This window comes from Mytilus californianus, unplaced genomic scaffold (genome assembly GCF_021869535.1).
Source record: "Mytilus californianus isolate M0D057914Y unplaced genomic scaffold, xbMytCali1.0.p SCAF_2, whole genome shotgun sequence".
NCBI lineage: Eukaryota > Metazoa > Mollusca > Bivalvia > Mytilida > Mytilidae > Mytilus > Mytilus californianus.
This window is the reverse complement of record NW_026262668.1, coordinates 82,557,278-82,570,248: the sequence shown is the minus strand read 5'-3', so window position 1 is coordinate 82,570,248 and position 12,971 is coordinate 82,557,278. Positions and strand designations below refer to the sequence as shown.

The 12,971-nt window shown below is 31.3% G+C and overlaps 1 protein-coding gene across 5 annotated transcripts in view; it reads right to left on the bottom strand.

Moving 5' to 3' along the window:
* The window catches only part of LOC127728289 (Bardet-Biedl syndrome 7 protein homolog), a 59,404-nt gene that overhangs the window by 18,639 nt on the left and 27,794 nt on the right, over positions 1-12,971 (bottom strand). For 2 of the 5 annotated variants that reach the window (XM_052235612.1, XM_052235613.1), the window contains exons 2-9: positions 12,891-12,950; positions 8,954-9,010; positions 8,491-8,553; positions 6,792-6,967; positions 4,049-4,235; positions 2,815-2,887; positions 2,284-2,352; positions 45-111 (exon numbers count right to left, since the gene is read on the bottom strand). In XM_052235612.1, the coding sequence (XP_052091572.1) occupies positions 45-111; positions 2,284-2,352; positions 2,815-2,887; positions 4,049-4,235; positions 6,792-6,967; positions 8,491-8,553; positions 8,954-9,010; positions 12,891-12,929 (731 nt within the window). In that variant the 5' untranslated portion in view covers positions 12,930-12,950. Of the gene's footprint in view, positions 1-44; positions 112-1,483; positions 1,499-2,283; positions 2,353-2,814; positions 2,888-4,048; positions 4,236-6,791; positions 6,968-8,490; positions 8,554-8,953; positions 9,011-12,890; positions 12,951-12,971 lie in introns of all 5 variants that reach the window. The other 3 variants (XM_052235616.1, XM_052235617.1, XM_052235614.1) reach the window with 2 other exon arrangements.

The window sequence follows — 12,971 nt, the reverse complement described above, 5'->3', positions numbered from 1 at the left end:
GTAATACTCTTATTTTAAATAGTTGATATATAGATAAGTTTTACCTGCCAATCTGTACAAGTCCTACCCTTCCATCAGATGTACCATATAATATCTCATTTCCTTCCTCTCCTTCAACACAAAATGAAATAATTACATGACTTACAGTCATTTAAGTTTGCAATTGCTTTGTTTGAAAGGATTTACACCACTATCATGACTATAAATTTGCAAATTTTTGTATCATCGAACAAAATGCAAATCATCCATTGATTTGTGATGTTTAGAGCATAAAACCACAAATTAAGAAACCCTTGAAAAAATAAATAAATTGCATTTGATATTACATTTTAATTATAATATGGCTTTTACTTTATAAACAAACCCATGTTCCAATTCCAAAAAAATGCTGTTTGAATGTGTCTCTTTGAATTTTCTTATTAGAATCAAAATAATTCTTTCATGCCATGCTCTATGGTAATTTTAACACATTTTATTACATGAATAAATAGACTAAAAACATATCATATTTTCATTGTACTGATTACCGGTTGGGAGAATTCAATACAGGTTGTAAATGCAGAAGTAATTACAAGTGTTAAAAGAAGATTTAATTCATTCATCCGTATTATCAAACTCTGCAGTTTAACAGTACAAGATGTTCAAACAAGAATGACCGGATTTCTTCCTTTGAGTAATATATACTTAGCCAGTATTAATCAGTTAAGCTAGGGGAGTACTCCTTTAGCTCAGTCAGTTAGAGTGCTGACTTCAAACACAGAGGTCCCTGGAGAAGACATTGTGATTTTCTAGTGGAAATCATGCTCTAGTGTTACATTTGGCACCAGAGGTGGTTAGAGGAGATATCTTGCCAGTGATTGTGTTGTGAATAGTCATAATGATATGGTGACTCTTGAAGTGGGGGAAGTGTTACAGGATTCCTTCTCTTAAGCAATAGATGCTTATCCAACTGAAATCAGTTGAGCTAGGGGAGTTCTTTAGCTCAGTCGATTAATAGATTGCTATTCACAGAGGTCACAGGTTTGATTCCCACAATAGATAATGTGATTTCTAGTCTGAATCATGCTCTATTGTTTCACTAGTAAGGAAAATGATTTTGTTATTACTAGTAAATAATAGGAAAATTGATAAACTTATCCACTTATTGTGAAAATGTCACTCAGTGTATCTAAGATGATCATTCAAATGAAGAAACTAATACAGAAAAAAGCAGGTGAATTTTTCTTTTAAAGAATATTGTTAGTTTAGATATCAAGACATTCTGAGTTCCTGAGGTTTGATATCATAAAGCAAACAAAAACAGAGCTTTAATATATTAATAAAGAATTTCATTTCATTTTCCTTTCTTTTTTTCTTTTTTTTTTTGGGGGGGGGGGGGGGGGGGGATACGGAGATACATTAAAGTGTACAAATATAACAAGCTGATTAGTGCATGGCTTAAAACTGAGTTATTTTAAGTAATGGTAATTCACAATATATATACCTCCATCAGATATATCTATAATAAATAAAACAGGATAATGATTTCTTTATATCTTAATGTAAATAAGTAAAATTTGGTGTTTCCTATTTCAACATCAATTCAAAGAGTAAAAATTTGCAAACATATATATGTAACTTTAAAGATAGGCATACATTCCATATCAATATCTGTATCTGAGCAGTATAATGAAAAAAAACTTCCATATGACACAGTCTGAATTGGCAAAATTTACACTTTTTCTCTCCTAAATTTAACACTGTTGTTAAGTTTGTTTGTCTGATCTGTTTTAATGATTCTTTCTAATATAATTCATAAAAGTCAGTTTTATGTATGAAGGAACTTGGAATGACATGGCAAAACCACAGACCATCAGAAATGAGCTGAAAACCCCCATCATAAATTGGAACATCCAGTGTAACTTGAAAGGAGTATACATCTTCTACTGTAATTGTGATAGGGATAAGACATCTGTATATCAAAATGTTGACCAACTACCTAGACAACTCAGCGACTGAGTCATAAAATGTGCCGTGAAAATGTAAAACAGTGATGAAACTGCACTCTTATTGAATATATAAAACTGAAAATGTATTGTTCTCTTTGCCACCTTCACAGTGCTGTCATTTTATCCATCAAAATAAGGTTCACTTGAAGCAAAAGAAATGATATTTGTTGCACCCAAGTACCTTAACCAAGAACAAAATAAGTGCAGTTATACACATTATTCTGACAACATTTGTCTAGGATTGTGTATAAATAACAAGCATGAGTATTTTTTTGTGAAGCCATTTTCCTCCTACCATAACATATAGGGAATGGAACTTTTAATCTGTTTTCCTCATTGTAACAAATTCCTCCATAACTTTTGTCTATAATAAAGTCACATATTTTTTTTGCTGACTAATGATAAATAAGTTTTTCAAGGCCATAACATAAGTCTATAGGTTTCCATTATAAAGATTAAAAAAAAAGAATGCACTTTGTGATGTTTTTAAGACATACATGGAATGAACAAAAGTTTTCAAGTAAACCGTTGAGATATTTTCAGTAAAATATCAATGTGTGAAATTCATGTGCTGAGATACAACTAAAGGCCAGAATTTATAAGCCATATAAGGAAAAATAAGCAACTGATCCAACCATAAAAATGTAGCATTTTTTTAGAAACTATAATCCAAAACATGTACTTTGAATAAATGAAACATATTATCAATGAAAGTACCTTATGATTTTATGATTACTATAAAGTTTCGTAAGCCAGTAAAAGAGAAGTCTAACCAAACATATAAATTTGATCAGTCTATAGAATATTTTGAAAATGTGGATATTACCTGCTTCTTTACCATATAATTGTAATACTACAGGAGGACCTGGTACTTCTACTTCATATAACAACTCAGCATCCTATAACAGACAAATAATATTATCACTCATCAAAGTCTGTTTGAAAGTATTAAATCTCACCACCAGACATTTACATTTTGGTGTTAAATATCTAACCTGTGAGACTTCATTTAAGTTTAACATAATTTTCTTTAACTGCAGTTTCTATTCTTCCGATGGTATAATTTTTTAATATGCATTTTTTCTTTTTTCATTAATGTTACTATTAGCAGGAAAACAAGATCAAATACTGGTTCAGCAGCCCCAAATGATATATAGAATCATTCCTGTAATGTTACTTTACAAATGTTGAAATTTTAAAATTACAATTATCTTCATAATTCATTTGGTTTGGAGAGGACGAATATCCTTGCATTAACTGAAATATTTTTTTTTTTTAAAGGATTTGCAATTTGGCTATTAAATTCAATGATATTATCACATAATGCAGTTCTGTCTAGATAGTAATCAATCATACAATGTAAATGAAATATCCTTTTAAAAGGGGCCACGGTGGCTAATTGGTCTAAGCAGTTAATGTACAGTTATCATTAGTCTGTCACAGGTTGTGATTTTCGAACCTTGCTCATGGCAGGTATGTTCCACCCATTTTGTCAGTGGACAAAGAGTGCTGAAAGTGCCCTTAAAACATCAACAATCAATCAATCAATCCTTGCAATGTTTTAAGGGGGTAGACCTGGTGTATGGGAGTTCAGAGTAGTTTCAGGAGATGATCTTTGTAAAAGTTAACGGACAATGATAAAGGACGACAAAAGCCAAGTGATGCGAAAGCAAACACTGGCCATTTGGGCCAGGTGAGTTAAAAATAAGGACAACTTGTATGAAAATTGATGAAATTATTCAAAATGTACCTTTTTGAAAGACATCATAGTGATAAACTACTTTGATTTGTATTTTTCAATAATAGTGCTTTTGACAAATTAAATATTAATAGCTAGAATCAAACTATATTTTATCTTCCAGAAATCATTTGCATCAGATAAACAGGATAATGGAAAATTAGAAACCATGCATGTTAAAAACTTATCTAATCATAAAGCTAAATAATTGGTGATGTTGTCTGCACTGCTAGAAAAGATACTTGGAGTTGCCATAACTTTTGTCTTAGGTGAAACTAAAACACTATTCTTGCAATAATTACAAAAGTTAATGTTCTTTTACCTGTAAAACTCTAAGTACTCTGTCTTGGCAGGCTAAAACAGGGGTAATATCATCATTCTTTTCCATTGGTAAGCAAAGAACATCACTAATTTTATCAGCAGACAAGAAGTAGTTGGTATCTTTACAATCTTTATAATGGTTATATACATAGTTTCCACAAGTAAATAAATCAGATCCTTCTACATACCTAAAACACATATAGAAATTATCTGTTTTGTATATTTCTAACATGGTTGCTTCTTACATCACCTTCCTGTCCATGTCTATGGCTTTTTCAAGGAATAAAGTTCAATTACTTCTCAATGTCATATCAGAAATTTATGAAAAACTAAAGGGAGGTAATCTTAATAGATATAAACCAGTCACCAAAGTTTCATGAAAACTGCTCAAAGCACTTTAAAGATATTGTCTGAAAACTGGACAATCACCCCTTTTTTATGAATAAGATCCCATAACTCAGAAACGTAAAATTTAAAATTTATAAAAATCGAAAGGGAGCTTACGTCAATAGCTATAAACAATTCACCAAAGTTTCACGAAAACTGCTGAAAGCATTTTTGAGTTATTGTTCGAAAACTGGAAAATCCCCCTTTTTTAATGAAAAAAAACCCATAACTGGAAAATCCCCCTTTTTTTAATGAAAAAACCCCATAACTCGGAAACGCAAAATCTAAAATTTATAAAAATCGAAAGGGAGCTCATGTCAATAAATATACCATAATACGTTCTGTAAACAGGCGTATAAAAACTACAAACTGTATTTCTGACAAATTTTATGACTTATTCGTAATTTAATACACACTGTTTTAATAGGTTTTAATATTTATAAAGCAGGCAAAATAATTGTGCATATCAAATAAAAATTATGTTTATCATTCTATGTATGATATTACAATATCTTTCAGTGGAGGTAATAACATTATGAAATATGTCAGATTAACAAAATATTGATAATGTAGGTATGCTTTAAGGCTTAACTTTTGCCCAACTATGTCTTTTTCATATAGTTTTAAAATCACAAAATTTCTCAGAGTATTCACTATACAGTATATTTTGTACATCACAGGAAAAAGAAAAATGACATTACAGTAAATCCATTAGAGCTGTACTGACTGATATTGGGAAAACATGGTTTATTTATTAGCTGAAATTGGGCTTTGAACTAGTTTTCAGTAGATGCAAGTACTCTTAGATTGGTACTTTGTCTTTTGTCTTTTTGTTAATTGTTTTTGTACAGATCTGATGAGTCAAGCCCTTTCTAACTGATTTTATAGTTTGTTCTTATGCTGTGCTATTACAGCAGAGACACAGGGAAAGAGGGACAGTTGAGAGCTCACAACCATGCTTAACCCTGTTACATTTTTCATTTGCCTGTCAAAAGCCCCTGTTAGCTAGTGGTTGTAGTTAGTAGCTATCTGCAATAATTTTGTTTTTGTTGATTGTTTAAGTATATATATCAGGCCATTAGTTTTCTCTTTTAAATTGTTTGACATTTTGTCATTCCGGGGCCTTTTATAACTTAAAACAAGGTACTGTGGATTCATTTTTATTCGTGGTATACCAATTTTCGTGGGTTTCGTGGGTCACAGCGAACCACGAATTTAAGAATTCAACGAAGAATAATCCCGAGAAATGTGTATGGAGTCGGATGTTTATTTCCAGTTATGTTATGCAGTTCTAGTATAGTGTTGACTAAACATTGTAACATAACACGTGTTTTTCTTGAAAGAAGATACAAGTATTTTGATTAAATCAATAATAAATATATCGAATATCAGTGACAATTTACTTTTTAAAATTGATTTAAACTGTTCATGGAAAATAAATGCAAGTTGTTAATTACCGTGTCATAGTTTGGTTTACTGGTGATTAAAAATCAATAGGATTAACGGTGCGGGGATATTGCCCGTAGGTAATATTATTTATGACAGGAACATTTATTTTCACACCTTTTACTTATACTTATATATTATATCGTGATTAGGGAAATGAGCTTTCGATCATAGAGTTTTAAATGCCTTATAAAATTCCGACAAGATTTATAAATTGTAAAACAAACAAATAATTAGTTGTCTCTGTCCATTATTGTAATAGAAGTTTTCAATGAACACTTTAACCTAGAATGACCAAGCGAGGATTTTGACAATTCAAAACCTTTTCAATGAATTCTTTCTTTTTTGTTTGTTTTATTATTGATCAAACCAAGGAGGGTATATGATCTCCTAAATTAAAAAGAAATCCACGAATTACGTATCGGATTTTTTTTTTTTTTTTGTTATCAGCGATCCACGAATTTACGTTTACCACGAAACGTCTTTTTTTCTCTATCCACGAAAATTGATACCCACGAAAATAAATGAATCCACAGTATAGATTTCTTTAATTTTTGAAGGCAGTACAATGACTTGTAGTTGTAGCATCATTGTCTTTTGGTCTCTGGTGGATTGTTGTCTCATTGACAATCACATCACATCTCCTTATCTTCGTATTATAGGTTCTGTAAACTTTATTTATTTTTATTTTTTTTAAGCATTCATGAAAAATATATTAAAAGTGGCTTGAAAGTAATTTGATTGTTTAATGATTTCTAAATAAACCTGTCCTTAGTTTTTTTTAAAACATTGCTAAATAAATGTACATTTGTTTATTTTTTTTCTATTTAACAGTCTGTATTTATTCATGTGTTCATACATCATTCTCCGTTGTAATTATCTATTTGAAGAGTTGTCTTCCATAAACTTACATTGATTGTATTGGTTCTGACAAATTTGTATCAAACGAAAGAAAATTTTTGCCTTTCTTTGTAAAACCTTTGATCTCTGACCCAGTTGATAAAAATACTCTTTCTCTAGCCCCACCTACTGGTCCTCCTAGTTCAACTCTTGTTATGCCCTTTGGTGATACTGCTTTAAATACAACCTGCAAAACAATCCTGTCTTATAGAAAATTATACATGTAGTTCTTAATTAAATCTGAAACGAGTTTAACATATGATGAAGAATTTACCTTAACAAAGTAAGGGCTATTCCATTAAAATTATGTGGGAGGGTAGGAAGGGAAGTTTAATTATTGAAAGTGGGTCATGGGTCTTTTTTCAGTATGCGTCTATTACCATTATGCAAAATTATCTAAAAAATGGTTCTTGGTTTCTATTTTGAAAGTCCCTTCCTACCCTCCAACATACATTTCAATGGAATAGCCCTAACAATCATGCAAAGATTTATGTTGTAAGACCTGTTCTAGAGAAAACAATGTAAAACAATCATAAGAAGTGTTTTTTTATGTAATGAACGGTCAGTATAACCCATTGATCCTATAATGATTGTGTCAAATCATGAGGTTAAAAAGAATATACTGACTAGATAGATTAATTAATTACTGAAGTCCTTCAAGATCTGTCAACAGTTGTTTCTTTGGTAAATTGTCATATCTGAACATACTACCGGTACACTGGTACAGTAAATTTATATAAAACCAACATAACTCCCTTTTTAAAATTTTTAACATATTGTTCTTACATTACACAAAATGGTATGTTAGTTTTAAGTGGACATCAACCTATATCTAATCTAAAACTGATGATGGGGATCAATGCAACCTGAAGGGATGTCTTCAGATTTGTATTGGAAAAATAACCTCAACAGTTTCACAAGATTATATTGTGTAATTTAGTTTTTGTAATTCTGTTTTTTTTGTCTATCATATCTGTATTATAGAGTTATGTGATCGTCTCAATTGACTTTTACTTTATGTTCTTCTATGCAACTTTTGGGAAACCATAGAAAAATCAAATAAATGGCAACTTCATTTGCTATAAAAGATTTTGTAAAAGTTTGGTTCACTTCTATCATGCTGTGTAGGAGGAATCAGGAAGAACTAAAGTTGTGACAAAGATGCAGACATAGTGATCCTTGTTTGTTGGTTTTACTACATTTGTAATTAGACAACATCCAAAGGCTTATATATTTATCAGATACATTTGTATTTAGACAATGACGATAATTATCTGTTCCTCATTATTCTTTGATTAAACTAGCTAATTTCATTCGGCAAACGGTCATGAGAGTCATGTGACTAAACTCAAATTATGATTTTAAAGCAAAATACCCTTTAACATGCATTCAGATGAAAAAACATTTTAAGGAGTGAAAACAAGTTTCCCTTATTTATTAGGCAGTAACCAGGGTATGTTTTAAAAAGATAATGCTAATAGAATGTAAGACGAATATTGTAATTAGTTCATTGTTGGAATCCATCATCCCATTGATTAAATTGAACACTCTGTGCATCTATATACACTGTTGAATACTAATAAAACAAGTCTTTCTTTTGACAGCTCCAGAAGTCTATATCAAACAAATGTAATAATGTTATACTGAACCTCACACAATTTCCATAAAATATTTTTAATATCACCATGATCATAAAGCTTTCTATCATACCTGAGCATCTCCTTTTTTCATCTGAAGACATTGTAACAATCCATCTTGATCACCAACTACAATCTACAGCAAAATAAAAAAAAGCATTCAGTAATTAATTAACATGTACTACTGGAAGTAGGAACTCTGCCCCTACTTATAAGTTTTCTCTTTTTTTTGTTGGTATTTATGTCAACATAATAAAAGCAGAAAGGTTAAGATCTGATAAAGTACATATGTACTTTAATAAGAAAACAGCTCCCAGTCTGTTCCAATCTTTCAGTATCCTGTGGATAGTTGTCTCATTGGCAATCATACTACATCTCCTTATTTTATATCAACCCCACATCTCATATTCATAATATTGTTAAACTTCAGAACTTTGGACTTGCCATAGCCAAAACAATATGTCTCAATTGAATCATCTTAAAAAAACCTTAGTGAGAACTCTGCAGATTCTTCTAAATGTAAATGATAAACTCACCCTTTGTGTTTTGCCTCCAGGTAGTAACTTTGTTGTTTTTTGTGATGTTACTCCAACCTGTAAATAAAATAATAACAGATAGTTATTTGGCATACGTTACATATACACTGTCAATAAACAAAATATAGATTCTGATATGACTGGACAATCTGCATAATATGATGACCAAATAACCCTGCCCCATTAGCTGTCAAATTCATGATCACAGATTTGATTTATAGCATACTTTAAAAAAAAAAAACATATTTATACAAATTACAAAAAGTCTGGGTCTGTTAGATTTCATGTTATAGATTTCTAAAAAAATGTAAATCATTGTTTTACCTATATATGAATGATTTTGTGTAGTACGAATAAGTCAACAAAATGGTTTATCGTGGTGGCACCCTTGATTCACTTTTCAATGTTGACATTCTTTTCTTTTTAATTATTGAACAAGGTTAGCACATGCCTAAATGGGGTAAAATTAAAGGTTGTATAAATACAGATTCAAATGAGTTGAACTATTGATGTGCAAGCCAATAATACATTTGCAATGTTTTTGAGCTTATTTCGACAAAATTGAACCAAAATGACAGCTACTAGTGAAATATCTTTGAATATTCTTCACTTATAAATGTTTGAAACCAAAAACAACATGAGTGCACACGCTGAAATGTCTTCCCTTCTTTACTACCCATTTTTTTTTTATAATGATAGTCCTAAATATAAAGCTTTACTACAAGGAACACATAAACTTAACATGATCCAAGAAAATGAGGTCAAGGTCAGATAAATCAAACGAGAAATACATGTACACTTTACAATCATTCAATAAACCAAACATAGTTGACCTATTGCTTATAGTTACTAAGAAACAGTCTTAACCAAGAAAACTTAACATTGACCAATGAACCATGAAAATGAGGTCAAAGTCTGATGATACCTGTCAGACAGACATATACACCTTACAATCCTGCCATACAACAAATATAGTTGATCTATTGCTTATAGTTGAAGAAAAACGGACCAAAACACAATAAAATGCTCCACTGGGCACAGCTTGATACGACCCCAGAGGTCGAACCCTGAACAGTTGGGGCAAGTATGGACACAACATTCAAGCTTGATATAGCACTGAATTTGGATTGTGATTAAATATTTGACACAGCACAGGTTTCTGACACAGAATGAATGTGGTCTAAGAACTTAAAAATTTTTAATTTACCTATTCAAACCATATCATTATTATTTGCTCTTATATATAAATCAGAAATAACCAATTTAAAATGGAAAATTTTAAAGAAAAAAAAAGGAAAAAAAAATCCCCCCCCCCCCAATTTTTTGAACCCTCTTATGATTCATCACCCCCAAACTCAAACCCAACTTTCCCTTTGTGATATGGAACCTTGTAGTACAATTTCATAAAGATCCATACACTTACACACAAGTTATTGTCCTGAAACTAGAAAAATGCTTGTTTTTTGCCCCTTTTTGGCCCCTAATTCCTACAATTTTGAGACAATTACCCCCAAAATCAATCCCAGCCTTTCCTTTGTGGTATGGTACCTTGCAGTACAATTTCAGAGAGATCCATACACTTGAACACAAGTTATTGTCTGGAAACTAGAAAAATGCTTATTTTTGGCACCTTATTCCTAAACGTTTTGGGCAATTACCCCCAAACTCAATTCCAGCTTTCCCTTTGTGATATGGAACCTTGTAGTACAATTTCAGAAAGATCCATACACTTACACACAAGTTATTGTCATGAAACTAGAAAAATGCTTGTTTTTTGCCCATTTTTTTGCCCCTAATTCCTAAAATTTTGAGGCAATTACCCCCAAAATCAATCCCAGCATTCCCTTTGTGATATGGAACCTTGTGGTACAATGTCAGAGAGATCCATACACTAACACACAAATTATGTCTGGAAGTTACAAAAATGCTTATTTTTGGCCCCTTTTTGGCCCCCTAATTCCTTAACTGTTGGTACCATAACCCCCAAAATCAATCCCAACCTTCCTTTAAATTTTGTGGTATTGAACCTCATGGTAAAATTTCATAGAGATCCATTCACTTAAACTAAAGTTAGAGTGCAAAAACCAATGTGTCTTCGGACGACGACAGCGACGCCAACGTCATACCAATATACGACCGCAAAATTTTTTTGCGAGCGTATAAAAACTTAACAATGAGAAATGAATCGTGAAAATGAATTCAAGGTCAAATAAAACCTGCGAGACTGACATGTACATCATATAATATTTCCATACACCAAATATAGTTGACCTATTGCATATAGTATTAGAAAATAAATGGAGAATGTGTCCCAATGGACACAGATGATGCCCCTGCTTGCATACAACATTATACAGGGACATAACTCAAGAACGATAAAAGTGATGCTACCCAAATTTGTACTTGATCTGAGTTTTAAGGTAATAAGTATTGTGTATAGGTTTCATAATGTTTAGTTGGGGCAAACTTAAGTTACAGAACGGAAACTAAATATTTTGCAATTTTTCAATTTATAAAGGGGCATAACTCGATAATGATTAAAGTGACGCTACCAAAATTCAACTTGATCTGTGTTTTGTGGTAAAAAGCATTGTGTATAAGTTTCATAACATTTGGTTGAGGCAACTTAAGTTAGAGAAAGGAAACTAAAAATTTTGCATTTTTTTCCATTTATAAAGGGGCATAAATGGAGAATGATTAAAGTGACCCCACCAAAATTCAAACTTGATCTTTATTTTGTGGTAATAAGCATTGTGTATATGTTTCATAAAATTTGGTAGAGGCAAACTTAAGTTAGAGAATGAAACTAAAAAAATTGCAATTTTTCCATTTATGAAGGGCATAACTCTAGAACGGTTAGAGTGACGCTACCAAAATTCAATCTTGATCTGTATTTTGTGGTAATAAGCATTGTGTATAAGTTTCATAACATTTGGTTGAGGCAAACTAAAGTAAGAGAACGGAAACTAAAAATTTTGCAATTTTTCCATTTATAAACATGATAAAGCGGCATAACTCTAGAACTGTTACAGTGACTTTTGTAAGACTAAAAAAATTGGAAAAAGGCCCCCGTATATTGATATATGTCAATTCAAAACTGACAGATCAATTTTCAGTTAACTTAAACTCAGTGCCCATTCCCTAGCAATTGAAAGGCGCGTTATACCAACATCGAAAGAAGTAAACGCATTTGCTTAAGTTATCCTGTAATAGACAAGAAATTGAGGATGAATACCATTTCTTCTCAGTCTGTCCAATATATATATCATTGAGGGACACCTATATACAAAATATTAATAAAAATCTTAATTTCAATTTTATTAAATTGCAGTCAGCTATAACACTGAGGCATATGACCGCACTTTTAAATAGCAGTCTGCCAGTCATTATAAAAATCACCATAAAGTATATTAATGATTGTTTTTTATTGAGAACATCTGTATAACTTATATTTCTTTTAATATGTATCCTAATTTTTGTTTTTGTTTTTTGATCATGAACATTAATGATGTGTTAACTGTCGATACACACATATTTATGGTCTTTTTTCCCCCCTGTGAATACCACTGTCACTCTAATATAATTATAGTCAATTTAACTATTGTCAGTTTATTGTCTCAATACTGTATGCCATAAGTTGCATAACCATTTAATGTAAATGTGTTTGTGCTAATAAATATTGTCTATTGTCTATTAAAGTTAGGGAATCAATACTTCAAGAATTCAAGAAGTGGTTCATCTGATAAAGGTGGAATATACAGAATAGCCTGCAGAATAATCAGAAATGATGGCAGCCACCAAACGGCAGAAGCCTGTCAAGCATGATCTTTGAGTTAGGTTTGAGTGCAGGCTTTTTCAGCCTTAATGTATGAATAAAATGTCATTTCAACATAAAAGAATGATTGACATGTTATCATGCAGTAAAATGAAATTCAACCTGGAGGTAATCAACTCGAGATAGGTTTAATTCCATCATCTTGAAGTTGAACGTATTTTGAGGTATAATAGTTGGGGTTCT